A 19,930-nucleotide genomic window follows, 5' to 3' on the forward strand; every position below is an offset into this window, starting at 1 on the left:
CTTAAGACATTGATACGGCCCATACCATCATGTTTGCTCCACACAACGAGGAAAAAACAGTGCTACACAATAGTAAACCCTAACACGTGCTAGAATATGCATATGGCCATTGGGCATAGGCAACTTAAATATGACATATGATATGAAGGTTTTTTTTGCTTTATGCAGCTTTCTAACATAGGCGTCCGAAGGGCGGGGCATCAATACAGACACCACACAACACAACAAATTCACAGTGAGGCAATAGCTTTTTTTTTTTTTGTTTTTCAACAGAGCAGTCCGGACAATCAACATGAAGCAAGCACAGGAACAACGCCTATTTTTTCTCTTTCGTGCAGTGAAGCGCCGCCAAGATTATGCTTCTCATAGTTTTTATAATTGACAAGACTTTCCTTATCAGTCATTAAATATTTTTTTCGAAGGAGATCTGTCATTGGGATTCTAAAATGTTGCACCGAATTTAATTTACATAAAAATCTAATTTGTGTTAAGGGAGAACAGCTGTTAAGAGAAGAAACTGGGACCATCATACTTTTGATTTCCATCGAAATGCAGGGAACAGGAAATACAGGAATCATACAAAATGAAAAAGTATTTTTTCTTCTTTACACCAAGTTTCCTCTTTTTGCCATAAGATTTTCTGCTCTGGTTTAGAAGAAAGAGAATTAAACATTTTTAGCCATTGGCCACTGGTCCATTGGTATTTTTCTCTATACATAAAGATACTACTACTAATAATAATAACAACAAATCTGTCGAACCCACTGCGTTTAAACTTTATTTTGCCTTGGAGGCGAATAGCCTACTCATGGAATTGTGACCCATGCCGACCGCACCTTGCAGATAACGGCAGTTCCACAGCAAGCGCTGTCCAGCACCGGATTCTTGGAGGACAATGCCTTCCTTGCATCATGGGGCTGTATTTATTGGGGTATTTCTTATTGCCACTGGTGGGGCAACTGCTTTCCTAACGTCCAGCCACGGCAGGCTACAGGCATTTAGTTTGTGCTGTGTTGTGCTTGGTGCTGTGCTGTTGATCCTGGGACTTTTCTGGGCTATGAATGGGAAAAGCAACTCTGGCTCTTACAGCAACGATTACAGCCATGTCCTCTTTGCCCCTCCGCCCGGTAATCATTTTCCCGAGTCCCAGTCGGTTCTGTTCCAAAGGTTGGTAGTACGCATTGTCTGCTTTCAGAATCCACTCGCAAAGAGTGCGTAATTGAGTAATATAGTTTAAGACACTATGGTTCAAGCAGAGACTTATCTGTAAGAGGTGATTTAAAAGTTTCTTGTGAACAGATCATTCCCTTTAAATGTGGGACGGCAGAATGAAAAATCCTTATGCTATTACCACACAATGTTTATCTTTCTGATATTGATGTTCTGTTTCTCTGCCAGCATTGCTATCTTTGTGTGGCTTCAGGGTATTAACTATAAATATTGCAAATCGTTCTCTATCGCCTTTTGGAACTTCCAGTCCTGGGTTTATCAATTGCAAATGTTTCTTTGTGCTTGATTATACAGTACCTCGGATACAACACCTTGAAAATTAAGTAAAGTTTTGCGATTCAAATGATGTCTAACCCGTATAATATGACAGCACACGCGTTGTAACCGCTGAACGTGAGCAATTTTGCACAGGAGAGTAAGCCAATTTTACAGAACCTGTGCATTTTAACGCCAGCTTTGTTGTCACTATCTTTTTAAGCGTACACATATCTCCATAATATTTGTATTAATACGCTGGGAATTTATGGTTTTATTGCAGTCTGATCCACAGTCAGTTACACGTTATTTAACATTGTCATAGCGCGCACTCTAAATAATTTCTGGGGTTCTTCACAAGATAACATGAATGCCTCTTAAACCTCTCAATAATAATCATTTCAAGGGAACACCGTTGGTGGATTTATTTCAAAAGACAATTTTAATTAGGCTTTATTAATTTATTAATTGTGAAATATTTCACAATTAAAATGGTTTTATTAGGACTAACCTTAACCTAAAAATTTGTGAACCTTTCAGAATTACCTGCATTCACTGCTCCTGAAATGTAGTCTGATCTTCATCCAAGTCATAATAGATAAGAACAATCTGATTAAACAAATACCACACAATAAATTGTACTTCTTCATGCCTTTATTGAACACACAGTTTAAACATTCACACTCTGGGCTGTAAACCTTTAGATTTAATTACTGTTGCTAAAGGAGGTTCCAACAGTTAACAAACTTTCCTGTAGCTGTTGATCAGACCTTCACAATGGTTAGGATGCATTTTGAACCATTCCTCATTACAGAACTGTTTCAGCTCATTGGTAATTTTGGGATGTATTACATGAAATGCTCTGGCATGACCTGAAATGAGCCTTTCAATAAGGTTAAGGTCAGGACTCTGACTGCACCAGTTTAGAATTTGATCTTTGCTCTGTTTACACTATTTTGTTGTAGACTTAGTTCTTCATTTAGGGTCAACATCATACTGCATGACCCAACTTCTATTACGCTCCAGATCACAGACAGTTACTTTGATATTCTGCTGTAGAACTTTGATACAATTTGGTATTCATTGTTCTCTCAATGATTGCAAGCTGCCCAGGCCCTGAGGCAGTAAAGCAGCCCCAAATCATGACGCTCCCTCTACCATGGTTCAGTTGGGATGACATTTCGGTGTACTGAATTTTGCTCCAGCAATTGTATCTTTTTGCCAAAAAGTTCAACTTCTGCCGCATCTGTCCACAGAACATAGTAGTGCTGTGTCATAGTAGTGCTGTGAAACATCCAGGTGGCCTTTGAAAACCTTGATAGGCAGGATTTTTTTTTTTTTTGGGGGGGGGGGGGGGGGGGGGGGGGATTGAATACATTCCATGCATTTAGCAGACTCTTAGCCAGAGCAACTTCCAGCAAATAGAACATAAGTGTATCCATTCAATTTAAAATGAGCAACAGTATCAGACCAGGCTAACAACACTCCCATACTAGGGAGTGTGAGCATAACACTATTCAAACCCAGCCACCTGTAGCAGAGTGAGCAGGGGGAGCAGAGGGTTGGGCCCAATCTGCCTGACTGAACATGCATTTTTGTTGTTTAGTTGAATATTTTGAATAAAGTGTTGTGTGTCTTGGTTGTGGCAAAAAAAAAAAAAGTCAGACTGAGGGCGTAATGGTTTGACCAACCCCCAGCTAAGTTTCTCGCCGTGATATTTATTTTGAATGAGCAGAGACACAGTTACAGAAAACTTTATTCGCTGTCCAGTATCCTTGTGTAAGTGTACAAACAGGAAAATGACGCCCTCTGTTCAAGTCCCAAAGTATAGGAACTAGGTGATCGCCGTCTGTCGTTTTATGTTCCATCGTCGTTACTGCTGATGGAGCCGCGGTATTTAAAAATGGCCTCACGCAATAGCACACCTCATTGCAATCCACATCTCTCCATTCCGCCCTTCCTTCAATCTATCTTGCATCTCCATACAGCCTAATAGGCTGTATAAGGGCCCACTACAGGTCCTCGCCCCCTCTGCAATGAGCCATCGACTCCGCCCCTGCCTATCACAAGTTAATTTGTGCAATCTTACAGAAACCAAGTATACTACAATACAACAGTATACAGTATCAAAATACATCACAATACTACACATAAAATAATCATCAAATACCAGAGGTAGGAGAACATGAACACAGTCATTAGCAAGTTCAAGATGCCTGCTGATCCTTAACTTACCCTAGAGTTCTTTGTCACCTCTTTTCAGCAATCTTTACATGACACCTACTCCAAGGGAGAGTAGCAAGAATACTGAATTTCTTCCACTATCTGTCTGATTCTGGATTGTTGGAGGCTCAATTCTTTAGAAATACTTTTGTAGCACTTTCTAGCCATATGAGCCTCAACAGCTCTTCTGAAGTCCTCTCTTTTGATCAGAATATGTTTCATTTCAACAGATCTCTGTTGTGAAGCACAGACTCTCTTATTAACCAACCTGTGGGGTTTTTAATAGGATGGGGGGGGGGCTCTGACCCACACCTGATTGTCATTTCATACATTGGAACACCTGATTCCAATTATCCCCTTGCACAGAAGTCATTATCCTAGCATCTCCCAAACCTCTCCTGGAGGACCCCTTGTCCTGCATAGATATCTCCCTGCTCCAACACAGCTGATTAAAATGATCAACTTATGGAGAGATCTAAAATATGCAAGACAAGGGGTCCTCCAGGAGAGGTTTGGGAAACACTGTCCTAGAGGCTTGTATACTTTTTCCAGCCTAGACTGTGTTTAATGAAAACACACAATTGTTTGTATGTATTTGTTTAAACAGATTGTCTTTATATATTATTGTGATTTAGATGAAGATCAGACCACATTTTAGGAGCAATTAATGCAGGTAATTCCAAAGTGTTCACAAACTTTTTCTCACAATTATAATTGCATGCTGCTTATATTTATGTCTGTGCGCTACTATTATGACAGCTTGAGTGTAGTTGATTTAACCTCATTGTAGCGAAAGGCGAGAGCAGTCACCCCACCCAGCCTCAAACCCGGGTCTACGGAGTACCAAACATGCTACTTTGACCGCAACGCCAAAGAGCCAGGCTCTTTGGTATGGCATTCAGAGCGCATACTCAACCGTAGTGACGGCTCTCCATCACACTGTCGCATGTGTGATAACCCTGTAGGGTTCGAGGCTGGGTGTGGTAACTGCTCTCGCCCTTCGCTACAAATGGTGTCAGCGGTGGGATGACTTGCCGCGAGGCCATCGGAGGTGTGCCTGGTGTGTGAGCCGTATGAGGGACCCCCAGGTTTGGTTGACCCCGGTGTGTGAGGCACCCCAGAGATGGGTAAGGCACGGTGTGAGGGACCCCAGAGATGGGTGAAGCACTGGTGAGTGGGGCACCCTGGGATGGGAGAAGTACGGCAGGAGAATGCGTGAGGGACGCCATGTTGTGTGAAGCGCATGGGCGCGCGTCCCGAAGGGGGGGGGGGGCAGTGTGATGGAGTGCCATCACTACAGTTGAGTATGCGCTCTGACTGCAATCCCAACGAGCCTGGCTCTTTAGTGTCGCGGTCAAAGTCGCATGTGTGGTATCCTATAGACGCGGGTTCGAGGCCAAGTGCAGTAACTGCTCTTGCCCTTCGCTGCACTCATATAAATGTGTTCTCAGTTACCCTTAGCCCACATAAGTGCATATTAATATTTTATACAGTGGCACATAATTCATTGTTCCGTTGCTTGCATTTTGCTTTGCTCTACAAATCTAGAAGGACAGCTTCACAATCAGGGTCCAAAGGCTATTGAGGTCCACTGCTTTCTGGTTTTTGTCCTCTTTTTGAGTGTTATGTAATTAAACAAAAAAATATATGTAAGGTTTTATGTATACACAGTCCTTATAAGAACACCAAAAGATACTTGCACTGTTGTGGAAGTATTTATCAGGACAGTATTTCCCATTCAAGATTCCTGTCATGTATCTCTGTAGGACACTGGAGAGCCAAAGGCATGGAGTTTATGGAGAGGAATTCGACTATCCCCCCGCAGACCCCAGCTTTTTCAACTCTCCAGGGCGGCCGCCTCACTGGGACCTGGAACCCCCACCTCCCTATGAAGTGGCCATCAAAACCACCAGAAGCTCCACACACCTGCGCCGCAGCTATTCTGACACACTGCTGCCCACAGAGCCTCTTTTCTGCCGCTCTCGAGAGATCAGTTTTGAAGTGTAACAGTCTTCCCCATCCGCATTCTGTGTGACACCTGCCCTCCATTCCTTTCTCTCCCACAAGATCAGCCTCACTTTTCTGCACTCCTTTTTCTCCTGAGATCAGACTCAAAGCTGGGCAATCCTACTGCTGTTCCTCTCCTCCTTCTCATCACCTCAACAAATGTCGTAAAGACCCTTGGAACACCTTCACTCCCTAATCCCAAAGCCTCTCATTATCTTGGAGCACAAAATGACTGGCAGACAATGTAAAAAGCTTTGGAGGTACGAGTTATGGTTTTGAAACATCTGTTTGCTGTCTGAAGTTTGACTTCTGGTATGCTTTTATTTTAGAAATTGCAAGGAGCTCCCCGCTGGTTAATGCAAATTACCAAATTCATTTGGAGAGAGAGAGAGGGAGAAGTTTAAGAACTGTAACTGACATAGTTCAAGCACAAAGTGCCTCAGGGGTGTGAGGTTGTGTTGCTTTGGAGGCTCTAGCTCCAAGATGAAAACGCTTCGTGTATATTGCTTATTTCCAAAGACCTGTATATAGATATAAAAAAGCTTTAATATATACATAGCATGAGACATAGTTAGCTGCCTTTAAAAGGCATATGTTACCTCATACAGTTTACAGAATCTTATTGTAGAGTAGGGGTAGGTAGCCCCTCCCAGAGTGAAATGATTCTGTATGATAAAAGGTTCTCTGAATGGTGAAAATACCTAAAGAAACAGGTAACCTGTTGTGATGTTGAACCATTACTGATTTAATTATGCAAATAAGTCATTGGGTGGTATAAAACAGATGTATGTCCAGCACTCTAGGACCAAGGTTGCCTACCCCATTGTAGAGTTTCCATAAGCTATGAAACTTTCAATCACTTTACCAAAGAGGTGAATAACTGATTAAGAGTCGATGTGCACTGCCAGGTGAGTGTAACCAAATTACGCATGCATGAACTTTCCAGGGAAAACAAAAAAAGTGCAATTATCATTCAGTGTACCACAAGCTGCCTTTCATTTTGACACATTAAATTAAGTATTAAATTAACATAAACTGACTGTTAGTAAATGAGTGAAGTCCTTAATGTGACAAGTAGAACAGTACCGCAACAGTAATGCAACAGTACTGCTGATATGATCATTAACATTTAACCTTGGTTAGAATTCAAAATACCCGATTTGTAATTATTAAGAGATTTGCTTGAGTAATTGTATATGAAAATGATTTAAAATATCTACTCTTGAATGTACCCCATTGAAATTGTAATAGAAAACATGCTGATTGCCAGTTGAAGAAATGACTGAGTGAACACCTTATCAGTCAATACAAGTGGTAAGAGTTAATCTGGGACTGCATACCTGACCTTGACGTAGGCATATCTTTGTCTGTGGTTGATGTATAGTTGAAATGAGTATCTTAAAAATAATTTGATGAAATCAGACTATATTGTCAGGTTATTGCTTTACATCCTTAACTTTGCTGTATCCCAAATATGGTACAAACTTGATGTTGACCCTCCCACGGGTTAAGAAACAGCACAGATATGATAGTAATGTTTCCAGTGAAGCAATTCCACTTCCTCTCATGAATCAGTTATTTGATTTTCTCCAGTGTTTGAACGTAAGAAAGAGATCAATATCCCAATGAGCACATGTATATAAGCATCCTCTGAAGAATGCAGGCATAATAAATAATGCAGATAATTCATTTGTGTGCATTATTTTGCTAAATATAATGATGTCTCCAGATTTATGTATGATATTCATGTGCTGGTTTTTCAGCTCTTTCAAACATATGCCATTCCTTTGTAAGTGTCAGTGTAATTCACTAATTATTTGGCCCCACAGATGGCCAACGGGCTCACAATGACACAAATGTCCCAAAGTTCTTTGAAATTATTTTTACACACACACGTTAAGAATGGACCAATTGATTTTATATCAGCTGACATGTAATTTCCCTTAAATGGGACATGATATTAACATTTATTTTGGACCTCTGGGCTTACCAAGAAAATTATTCTCAGACTTAACCTGTTACTGCTTTCTACTAGGAAAAGTATTTGAGTTCAAAAGAGAAATGAAATATATTTGTATTATTGCAACACCAAAAAGAAATGACATCACCCACCAGTCTATGAGTATCATCTACTTTATTTGTTTTCAGATGGTCACCTACCAAAAAGTAACTGCATACCAGTAGCCTATTTGTAGAGGTTGGTTCCATGAAATGACCAAATGACACATAACTGTGTCAAACTACAGCCATTGAAATTTTGAATTAATGGAAAATGGATCTGGAAAATATCATGGATTTGTTTGTTCAAGTGACTTTTGAGAGCATTTATGTCACAAACAACTCACTCTGCTTTTTAATGGAAAGCCTCAGGGACCTCTGTGGTGAAGAAACAATGACCATGGATTAGCCATACACTTTATGCGGCTAAACTGAATTGAATGGAAATGAATGTAACAAGGGTTGCGTATTTATTTATGCAGTATGATTTATTAAAGTAAAATCATTTGTTTAGTCAATACTTTTTCCTGAGGGGATTTGTTTCACAAATTGTAGTCTCGTTTATTAGCATTTAAAAAATAACATAAAAATGCTGCAGGCTTTGTCATTTTTTTTATTTGCTTTTGTTTTAGTGGTAAATCTTTCATTGCAGTCATGTAAGTTGTAGTATTTTACAATGTACTCTGCTGACATAACCTTGTTTCTCTGTACATGTGACGTAATACCAATATGTAGGCTATGGCACTTCATCTGTCTGGACTTTCATGCTGTTTTGAGACAATAAAAAATAAACTCACATGTTCAGTATTTTAATTATTAATACAAGTACACGTAGAAACCAGTACAATTTTCAGCCACTGAATGACTACTACTAAACACGATGTTTGTAACAAGCAATTTCTGAAAAAATAGACATTTCTCGTGGTTAGTAGTTCAGCAGAAGCAAGCTAGCTAATTGACATTTAATATTTATATAACATTTAATCAACGAAAGAGAGAAAAAATGAGATTAACTTGTTTTTGCTGTATTTTGCCGCAAAAAACAGCCGGTGTAGCTATATAAACTAGATAATAGCACAATGGATGTCTATAGCTTTCGTATACGCTTTTGAGTTAACTCTCTGTTGATAACAACTTGAAGCTTCCGGTTCCAGTTTTTCAAAATAAAAGAGTGAAGGTTATAGTAAGGATATCATAAGTTCTAGAGCCAAATTCAAATTTTACAAATTAATTTATTTGTTATGGTGGATTTTACAGAGGGAAATAAAAAAAAGTGAGGCCAGTGAGGTGGACAGGGGATGACATGGTGGTCTCAGGCAGACTGTGAGTGGGAACTCTCCCACCAACAGAAGACAGTGCAACAACGGTTCAGTCATCTTGTTCTTTGCCGTCAATCGTTATGTGGCATTGCTGCAGAAGTAATCTGAAACTCTAAAGAGGCTTCCGCCCAGTTGCTAAGGTCTGTGCAGCATCGCTGATGGTCTGATCACGGGAGTCCTTTAGTGTCATCTGTAGTCTCACTTTGGAGCATTTATGATACATTGTTTCGGTTGCTGCACCTGTTTTTTTGTCTGTAAGGCTGGTGTTGTACCATCTACCAAGCCTTGCTGCTGACATGCTGTTCGGACACAGTTGGAATCGGGTCATCACCGATGAAGACCTTTACGTCCGTAAGCATTCCCTTGACTTTGGAGATGCTTTGTGACTTCCTGGGTTTGATTTTCATTCTGGCCCACTCAATGTTATCCTGCAGCTTTCCAAGTAACCACTTGGTGCATGGTGCAGTGGTGTCAGTGTTGTTATATTGTCCATGTATGCAACAACACTACATCCTGGACAAGACAGCTGAGGGACTTGATTATTGCCATATCTAGGAGGAGTGGATTCATTCACTTTAATATATTCATCAGGCTTTAGCCAGATTGATTTTTTTCCATTCACCCTTTACATTGTTTTACTTTTTTTTGTTTTCAAAGAAACCTAATTTTATGGGAAGTTTTTAGTAATATTTAGGATTAGAATTGATCTCACGAACTTAAGCTTTCCCGACTTTTATTTTGAAAAACCGGAACCGGAAGCTACTAATTGTTGCCAGCAACAATTGCCAGCTTCGCGGAGCTTGATACTGGCTAGCTGCACTTTACTGCAAGCAAAGAGACGCTGGAGGTTCTGTAACGTTAACAATTTTGATGCATTTTGAAGAAAACATGTTTTTTCCAGACACGGGATTTTCTTGAACGTCGCTGAGGTAATTTTATTTCCTAATAATCTTACTTAACAAAACTCGCAAAGCTCTTGGTGGTGTTTGATGAGGGTATCATAAACCAACCCCAATGCCTCACAATACTTATCTCTCCATCTGCCACCCTCTTCCTCTCGTGGCTAAAGGACTGTTTGAACCGACTTCCTCTCAGAAGTATTCCACGGGATTTACGAAGACGGGCGGTGTCCAGTGTTTTTTTCTTTAAATACAATGACTTTGAATCCATCGCCATGCTCATACCTTGATTCATGATAACACATGCCGCAGTTTTGCTGCGACAGTTTTGCACTCTGTTAATTGTAAAAGTAGAATTCTGTAGGTACTGACTCGACTGAACTCATACTGTTATAGTTCTGTTTATAGCTCGCTCACTCTTTTCTGCGTTGTATTTATTCTGTTTTTTTAATTAGCATCCTTTTCTAAAGACATATAAAAACTTTTAAAGAAGAGGACGAGGAAAAGAAGAAAATGACACTCACTATTTTAAAATCCCGTTAGATACTGTAACCTATATAGTCTTAGTCCTATATAGTCGATAACTTCGTTGGACACGGGTACCGCGTTCAAGTCCAGGTAGGATCGAAACGTATTTATACTTGCCTAGTCCTCAGGTATGTATTTTGGGCAGAGAATTCCTCAGTAGTTTTTGCCTTTGAATGTATGTTGCCATGAAATTAAAAACATTATTTTAACGTTCTGAGATTGCTTTGCTGGTGGCCAATGTGTTATTAATTAAAGGTGACGTTCTGAAAAGAATCACTTTCAATGTCATACATTGCTACCTTTTTCGTGCTAATTTCTGTCACCATTGAGATATGACGAATTTTTTGTGGTTCGTAACTGCACATTTTGTGATCAATCCAGCACTCCATATTGAATTTACTAAATTTTTTGTTTGAATACGCAATAATCCGTGAATAAGGACGTTGCTGTGACAAGTAAAGATCCCGTTTAAAAGTCTAAACTTTTGTTTTTTCCATAAGAACATACTATATATATAAAATTAAAATTCTGTTACGGAACTGATTCTTGAGTCACTTCTCTTACAGACACACACGTGATGATCTTTCAGAGGCTTGACCACACAAATAAACCGTTTTATGAATGCATAGAGAGAGCTTAACAAAAATACAGGGCATTTAGAGCATATTTGCTGAGCAGATACATTGAATTAGAATCGAAGGCATTGTGAAGTTAAGCTCAAAATGATTGGGATATTTCAAAGAATTTCTTGCTGTTGCCTAAGCATGATTTAGCCAATACTAAACCTCTCGGTTGTGACATTGCTGATGTTCTTTTGTTTGTTATCGCTTGCCTGCCTGCTGTCGCTCACACCAGCGATTCCACATGTGAGCTGACAGGCAGATTCTGTTGGAGTGATGTTGTGCCTCTGATTCTCTCCAGGAGATTGGCTAACAGCCAAACCGTGGCCCCTGTGAAGCCCAAAGGAGCGATGCCTTCCCCCCATGGCAGCGTGCTGTCACTGGGCATCCTCCTCATGACAGTGGGGGGCTTGATGTTCCTGTGCGTTACCCAGATGTTGTTCTGGTTCGGCTTGGGGCTGATCCTGGTAGGATTCTTCCTGCTGCTGCTGGGGGTGTTCATGGCAATGAAATCACACCACGTGGCTATCCCAGGTCACTTCTTGCTGCATTCTCGCACAGGGACATCCTACAGCCACAATCAGGCCATCATCATTCAGAGGTACAGTCCAACTGTGAAATACATGTTGGGGTACGGGTGAAATTGTCAGCAGAGGCTTAAAGATTGGTATGACAAAGTAAATTTGTAAGTTGATGGGCAATTGAAGGTGGAATGTCGTGCTGTGGATGTGCTCTATCAATGGCATCTGTCTGTTCTCAAATGCTTACGATGTTGAAGTAAGGGCGAAAGGGAAGTAATGAATGTTCTGATTATAGAAATAGGTCAAGGATGAAGCCCTGGAGGGAGGGGGGACACAGGGTCTGCTTACTTCCTTGGAAGACAAGACAAGACTCCCTGTTTATAATCTATGATTGTCACTATAGTTTAGATTACACACTAGAACTGTTAACTGTCTAACAAGACTGAGGCTGCCTGGGAATACAGGGAAGTCACTGTCATTTGTTTTTCAAAGAAGTGTTGTGAGAGTTTAAAAATCGTCAAGAGGTGACTGATCGAAGACACCAGGAAAAAATTTCCAGAAACTGCTGCCTATAAGTAGACTGAGGACTTCAACAACCACATGACAACGAGTGGGCCACTGAAGTGACTACATGCCTCCTTCCCCTTTTTTCAGCTGAGTTGAGTGAAGAGAGAGGCAGCAGGCGGAGCTAGGATCTGGTTCTTATATAGTATGTCTTCGAAGGGATCTCAAATTTGGCAAGGACTTGAGCAGCAATAGATGGGTGACTGTCAAACTTTAGTCAGAGTAGGGCACATTTTAAGATAAAAAAAACAATGCTAATAGGAAACAGAAGCTTTCCTATGGTCAGGTCCAAGTGCCTGTTTGGCTGGTGAGCATGTTGGAGTGATCAGAGGAGCATGTGGTTGAGATTTCATCAGGGAGGCTGTTCGTGTGAGTTGAATAAACACATTGTTTCAATGCAAAGTGACTCACAAAGTCAGTGGGCTGGGAAACAGAGTCCCTTCTTTCAGATAAAAAAAAAAACACATTTCAGTGACAAACGCAGTTTGAAACAAGAATAATCTCCTCAGTTTTGACAGGGTTGCAATCTTTCTCTGAAGTTATCAAGAAAACTGACAAGCCAGTTTCCTGTGTACATCCTGTTGGCTGTGCATCACAGTATTAAAACCAAAAATCAAATGTCAGTTCCATTCCATGTTATTGAATGCTTATCTAAAAAGACTTCATCATTCATATGACTTCATCAACTGTGCTCCTCAAAGCTGACACTCTATTCAAAGAAGCTATTAGCGGTAGGCAGCAGTGAAGAGAGAGGGCAGCTAATTGAACATTCCTCAACTTTGAGGTTGAATTTCCTGTTATAATTCATATTTTTCATTCAGATGTGTCAGATGGAAAATTCATGCTTGCAGTAAAATTAGTTGTTGTCCTCCAGGAGGCTGGACAGGATTCGCAGAGCTGTCTCAGAAGACAGAGCGACCTCGAGACCTCCCCCACCAAGTCCCGGTTTGCAGAGCGTCCCAGTGACCCCCCTGCCCTGGACCATGGAGCCTCCACCCTCTTATGAGACAGTCATGAAGAGTACCCTCAGCGATGTCCAGCAACCCTGACCCTTCTGCCGGCCTGTCATAGCTCAAGATGGTGCCTTTACCCTTTTTATTGTGCTTGGACGCAGTTTATTGGAAACGGCACACTTCCTTTGGAATTTAGGACTAATAAAAAGTACCTTACGAACCCATAAAAAGAGGATGGTTCCAATGTGGATCTAGAATTGTATTTGCCAACTGAGGGTCAGCTGGTAGCTGATGAAAAGTGCCCGTTGTTAGGGGACAGAATGCTGCTGCTTTTTTTTAAAGCCTACAGGGGGAAGCGGATCATTTAGAATCGCAATCAAGTGACCTTTGAGTTTTCATCCTATTTAAGAATTTCTATTCGGTAATACACAACTGAGGAAGAAGGAAAAATAAGGATGTGATCAGACCTTTGTTGGCAAACCCTGGTTAATAGGACTACATGGGACAGTCAGTAAAAGGGAATGTAGAGTGTACTCCATTCACTTGATGGCAGTTGTTGTTCAGTTTGAGGCTTGAGCATATGATACCACATTCAAACTCAAATTCCCACGATCATTTCGTTTATACGAGATGAAACTGTAAAACCTAATGTTCGTATACCAGCTGTCATCATGATTGTTTATGCCTTATTTCTACCTCCCAGACAACAGCAGAAACCACTCAGGAGTATTCTAGAGAACCAAAAAAAGCAGAGGAAACTCATAATACTTCAAGTCTGTTCAGGTCAGAGAACCATGGAAACTCAGGTTTTATTTTACCTTGATGCATTTATGAATATTTTCTGTCTGGACATGATCCTTTGAGCAGTGCAGTTCATCAGTTATCAGGTTCTCAGACATTACAGAATGTTATTTTTAAAATGGGGAACACTAGACTTTGTGGATAGTCACACTGACTTAATCACAGTAGTGTCTAATATAGATTGTCTATTAGTTATTACTCTGTTGTTCAGACAGCTGGGAAATTAATCACTCTTGTATGAATGGAAAATTCTTCAAGTGCACTTTTTTGTTTTTGTTTAATATAGTTTCTTATCCAAAGTGAGATTCATGCAAGAAAAAGCATTTTTTGCATTTGCTAATATGAATAATTCATGTTCAATATGTGCAGTTTTTAAGTATTTGAAAAAAAAAATTGAAATTTGGAATTCAAGTATTTTCTTGAAATTGTGCTATTATGTATATATTGTATGTATTATAATGTATTGCAAAAGGTGTCGTTATGGCTTTGGCATTTTTGATCTATAATATTCATTTTGTTTTGGCACCTGTTCTTATTGGTGTCCCACTACCTAGTGACTCCTGGAAATATAGGCTATACTTGTATGTAAATGCATCTTGTTATATATGCCAAACTGACAAGTTTATATGTAACTGTATTAATGGAGTTTATGAAGTTTATGTTTTCTTTGTTCTCATAATAAGTTTGTCTTGTATTCAGAACCATGCCATATAATTAACTAGTTAGCCAAATACTTTGTATGTAGTGAGAGTACATTGTTTGTAGATACTTACTTGCTTTATGAGGCTGTTTTTATGACACTAGACATTCACATGCTTTCACTTGATTACTGATTACTTACTTGCACTGTTTAAAGTGTATTCTTACAGTTTGTATTCAGTTAGCCATGACTAGTGGCTAGCGCAAACTTTTTTATATTAGCTTAGTAGATATATGATGTGAATGCATTATGGCGTGTATATTTATGCTAACTCTTCTTTGTTGTGGTGTATGTTATAAAAACCACTGTTTTTATTTTTTAATAGTTTTTACAGCTTTACAGCAAATAACAGGGGCAACAATTTCCAGAGAATTCCAATTAAAAATCCAAACTTAAGTGTTGTCTTATACCTTTACTGGATGCTGTATTGTTATCTATCTGTCTGTTTTTGCACTTGCATGCATTGTGAGGACAGAATAATCATCAGAAGGAGGAGAGGAGAATTTCATCTGTGCAGTATGTCCACAACCCAGAGGCAGGGCTTACCATGGTATAGCAGAGACAAGAAAGGCTGCTGTGGATCACTGGAGGTAATTGAAAATGCTGAAGAGTTTCCAAAGGTCTCCATCAAAGGCAATTAGAAGTTGAGATAGCTAGCAGATAATCTTCATGAACTGGAATCTGCTAAGGTTACCTGCTGGGTCTTGTAGGTCTCGTGTCCATTTAGTTAATCCAATGATGGCAAAGCTGCAGCAGAAATGGATCTCTTGAGGATCAAAATAAAGGGAAGACCACCATGTTGCCTTCCCACCATTCTTTTCCTTTTCCAGATTCATTTGTAGTCAAGCAAAGGCCAAGATGATCTGAGATTCACACTTTTGACATGCAGCAGCCTGAGCTATTCAAAGACAAAGAGACCACTGAAACACAGCAACAAGACACTGGTATCTGTGCAAAACATGGAAGTGTTTGTGTTTTTAGCTCCATAAGTGAGCACGTCACAGAAAAAGTGTGATGACCTGGACAGACTGTCAAATGCATAACAAGCCTCACTTGCAGAGGAACTGTCATGGCTTCAGTTGTAAGTCTGTGATTAATGTAAATCTTGCCTAAAAGATAAAGATATCTGCTTCAGGGGCTGTACAACACATTGTAAAGGAGGGCAAGATGTCCATACAGTGCAGGGAGTGTGACAGCGACAAACATCTGCCTTGCATCCAGGTCAACCCCCTTGGGTGACCCAAGCCCTTGTCACAGAACAAGACCATGGCAGGGAGAAAGGAGGAAGCATGTCCTTTACAGTCACCTGAAAGTGCACCGAGACCTGTGGAGAGACAGTGCTAGATCATGTTCCAAGGTATGCTTAGTTACAGATTACTGTGCAGGATGCCAAGAGAAGACAGCAAGGATGTATGCTGTTTTAGATGAGCAAAGCAATAAATCATCAGTGACATCAGAGTTCTTTGACCTCTTTTGTATTAGAGGTGTTTCAGCTCCATACACCCTTAAAACATATTCAGGAGTAATGCAGGCATCAGGACAGAGAGCTAGCAATTATGCAGAAAAGTCTACAGATGGAAAAATGCAATTAACTCCTCCCACTGTCATAGAATGTGACATGATGCCTTATGGCAGAGCAGATATTCCATGACCGGAAGCTTCACGTCATTACCCACAACAGGGTTTCAACTATCAGGCTGAGGCTGTGTCACCTATGGAGGAAGGTGAGGAGTGCTGGTACCAGCCAATATTTGCTGTGCACCACTCACATAAGCTATTATGAAAACTATTTTGAAGTTACTAATGAATTCAGTTATTTTTTTGGAAATGTAGGTACCTCACTGGCAGCTAAGATACTACCTACTGCAATGAATTGCAGTGCAGTACAATTACTCACTAACAACTAATATACTTTCAATCCTATTACTGAGGCTGAGTGTGCTGATTCTATCTCTAAGCTCAAACCAACTGGTGCTGGCCATGGTGAACATAAATTTAGTCTCTTAAAAATGCTTCACAGCAATTGTAAATGCTTACATATCCTCAACAGATCTCTACAAATGCTGTGGGATTGCTGGCAATGAACTCAAATACCCAGATGTTACTTGTCTAGCAGAAAACAATGTGTCTATTGGAATAGAACATGAATACAGCCCTTGGAGTTCCACAAGAATCCATACTTAGTCCTTTGCTGTTTTTAATCTACATCAATGATCTTCACCTTGTGTCCAAATAAGTATCCTTTTCCTGCTTACTGATGACATTAGTATTTTTCTGTCACATAAAAAATCCACCATTTAATATCTCTGATGAACTCCAAACTGGAAAAGTAGAAAACTGGTTTAAAACCAATAAGCTGTCAATCAACATTTAAAAAACACTCCGACATGCTATTTAATTGTAATTGTAAAAGAAAAATTAACATCTCTGAAGACATCTACATGTATGTAACAATGTGTTACAAAATTATTGTTGTTCTTATTCAGTGTTTCTCAATCCTACTCCTGGAGCCCCCCTGTCCTACATATCTTCTATCTATCCTTACTCCAAACACACCTGATTGAAATTAGTGATTAAATCAGGTGTGCTCAGCTAGTCAAAAGTGCCACTGATGAGTTCAGCCAGGTAGGTAGAGCAGGGAAAGATGGAAAACGTGCAGAGCAGGGGGGCCCCAGGAGCAGGATTGAGAATCAGTGTTATAGATGATAAACTAAGTCGAAAAGGCCATGTTTGTTTCATTTCCAATAAAATTGCAAAAACATGTCAACAATAGAATAAAACAATTCTTACTGGTCAAACTCACAGTAACTCTGTGTTACACTCTCATACACCCCTACCGCTCACGCTGCAAAGGTATAGGCTGACATCTACAAGACCAGCCTCAACAATTTACTTCTGCAAAAAACATTCTGTAAGGTTAGCCACCTACTCTGAGAGATTTGCAGGCTTGACTGTATTATTCAACAGCCTGGGAATCCTCAATATTCAGAGTGTCAAAAAATTCCAAATCTGCCTTCAGCTTCAAGAACAACTGCCTCTCAGACTGCTTTCTTAACATTTTCCAGATGAACTCTCAATTACATTCTCACCAAACCAGATCTTCATTCAAGTGATCTTCATTCCACATTCTACAGGACAACCCATGGACAATTTTCAATAAAATACAGATGACTATTCTTATGGAATAATCTATCCAGTGATTCAAAAAAATTTCACCTCCATCAACTGCTTCAACATACATTTGAAAAAGTTCATGGTGAGCCAACTCCACCTAAAAAATCTTCATAGCCAATTTCTGATTTCTCAGCAACTCACTGAATCATTAAATGTCTGACTCCCTATCTGTTTATGTATGATTTTATTTTTTATTGGATGTTAGTGTTTTGCTTTGGCATTCATTTCTCTTCTCTTTTATTTCTGATTATAGGGTGAGGCTCTGCTTAACATGCCCATTTTGGGTTTCTTCCCACACTATACACATATATATTACCTTTAAACATATTTGTTATGTTTCATTACTTCTTTTTGTAACTAACTAACTAAATAAATAAAAACAACAACAAGTAAGAGTCAACAGGTAAGGTTTGTCTCCAGTGTAAAATACAACTCCCAGATTTAAATAATATTCTCTTTCCAGACAAAGGCATTGCATCTCTTGACAAAACCACCTGCCCCCGATTAATGAAGTGAAGTACAGGTCCTTGAGCAAGCACTTGGTAACGGCATCCAATCATGTCATGATGCCATGATGCAGAGATGCTACCTTTATGTGCACACCATTCATAGCTTGCTAGTACTTCATTCAGGTCTGAAAGTGTGGTATACCAAAAATTCATTTAAATCGAGATTTTTAAGTTTGTGTTGGAGCGCAAAGGGGTTTACATATCAATTCAATTCATATATGCATGTCTGTGGGGTTTGTTGATATGAAAAAGAATTCATAGAAACACTGAAACATATATCTTTAAGGAATAAACATGCAGAACATTGCAGTACAAAACAATGGTGTATTATTTTGTTTCAGTTTTTTTTCCATTGTTAATATGAATAGGTCTTTTCTCAGTTTAGTATAATGCTAAGTTTCTCAGTTTCTCAGTGAAAATAAAACATGTTCTTACTATTATTTATCAAAAAGGTGAAAATCTGGACATTTTACAGTGCAAATGGGATGAGAATGAGGTGAGTTTTAAAACCAAGAAAATGGAAATTAAGAAAATAAAGTCAAAATCTGAAATAAAGAAATGGATTCTTTGAACAAAGAATTCATGAAAAATGGTTTGAGTATATTTTCAGGACCATGTAGGTTCAATCAAACATAGAACAACCAGGGTTTCTCCCAGCAGTACAAATAAGAAATCATGTGTAAGGCAGTGGTGTCTTTCAGGTTAAGAAAGTGAACAGAAGACTGTGGGCCTCTTGAGAGGGCAGCCTTGGGCAAGGTTACCTGGCCAAGGCTCATTACAGGAGCAGTGATATGGAAGACTTTGCAGTTCATTGGCTTTTGGCCCTATCATTCAAACCCATCCAAGTGGAACTCTGCCCTGCCCAGGTTCCGCTTCACCCCTGCTGCAGTGGCACAATGTCACAAAGTACAAAGCACAGGGACCTCAGTGCTTCTCCCAGCCGATGACCTGTTGTCGTAGCACCTTGAATTTGCTCTAGGGTACTGCCATTGGGGACCTCCGCCATGGCCGAGAACAAGCCTTATCGCTACGGGCTCATCGTGCTGGGGCTGTTTGTGGTGGCCATCGGCCTCTTCATCATGAGTGTGGAGGAGCCTCAGGTGTATGCCACCTTCTGCGCCATGGGCATACTCATGGTGAGCATCGGCACTGTGTGGAGCATGTGCCAGTGCTATCCCAAGGTAGGAAAACAGAGAGCAGCACGACCATCTGTTTATACATTAATCAATTGTAAGCCATTCGTGTTTGCAGTATATGTGAAAAGGATGATTTGTATATAGTTGATAAATAATGTTTTGTTTAAAGTACGTTGTACGTGTGGAATACTGTACAGACTAAGACTCTGCCTTTGTATTTATAATGTAGTTTCTAATGGTCAGCCCACTGTGTGCTACACAGCTCTGCAATGAGTAAACACCATTAATATATGTGTAGACAGATCATTTATTCTTTGTTAGGAGGGATTTCTTTAATTAGATCAGTTTTTTCAGTCTGCAGTTGGCTTTACTGTCTGTACCACAGTACTACATCAACAGGAACATGATGTATTTTGTTTACGTAGCTGTGACAAAAAGAAGACTGTCACTGTAATTGTCTTCATGTTTCTTTCAGGTGACGTTCATCACGCCA

At 39.9% G+C, this 19,930-nt stretch overlaps 2 protein-coding genes across 2 annotated transcripts; both read left to right on the forward strand.

The window, feature by feature from the left end:
- The first annotated feature begins 627 nt into the window (after window positions 1–627).
- Window positions 628–6,059, forward strand: si:dkeyp-51f12.2 (uncharacterized protein LOC100151460 homolog). The gene is made up of 2 exons (XM_036522887.1): window positions 628–1,167; window positions 5,475–6,059. Exons 1-2 carry the CDS (start codon window positions 896–898, stop codon window positions 5,713–5,715), a joined length of 513 nt encoding a protein of 170 aa, XP_036378780.1. The 5' UTR covers window positions 628–895; the 3' UTR covers window positions 5,716–6,059.
- Window positions 6,060–9,912: 3,853 nt separating this feature from the next.
- On the forward strand, window positions 9,913–13,450 carry si:dkeyp-51f12.3 (uncharacterized protein LOC107988041 homolog). The gene is made up of 3 exons (XM_036522888.1): window positions 9,913–9,961; window positions 11,381–11,680; window positions 13,039–13,450. Exons 2-3 carry the CDS (start codon window positions 11,430–11,432, stop codon window positions 13,211–13,213), a joined length of 426 nt encoding a protein of 141 aa, XP_036378781.1. The 5' UTR covers window positions 9,913–9,961; window positions 11,381–11,429; the 3' UTR covers window positions 13,214–13,450.
- The last annotated feature ends 6,480 nt before the right edge of the window (window positions 13,451–19,930 follow it).

This window comes from Megalops cyprinoides, chromosome 2 (genome assembly GCF_013368585.1).
Source record: "Megalops cyprinoides isolate fMegCyp1 chromosome 2, fMegCyp1.pri, whole genome shotgun sequence".
NCBI classification, from domain to species: Eukaryota; Metazoa; Chordata; class Actinopteri; order Elopiformes; family Megalopidae; genus Megalops; species Megalops cyprinoides.

Excerpts from the sequence above, each read along its gene's own strand:
- si:dkeyp-51f12.3 (XM_036522888.1), top strand. The coding sequence starts at position 11,430 with ATGCCTTCCCCCCATGGCAGCGTGCTGTCACTGGGCATCCTCCTCATG. Across the intron at positions 11,681-13,038 it reads CAGGCCATCATCATTCAGAG|GAGGCTGGACAGGATTCGCA; the intron begins GTACAGTCCAAC and ends GTTGTCCTCCAG.
- si:dkeyp-51f12.2 (XM_036522887.1), top strand. The coding sequence starts at position 896 with ATGCCTTCCTTGCATCATGGGGCTGTATTTATTGGGGTATTTCTTATT. Across the intron at positions 1,168-5,474 it reads CAGTCGGTTCTGTTCCAAAG|GACACTGGAGAGCCAAAGGC; the intron begins GTTGGTAGTACG and ends GTATCTCTGTAG.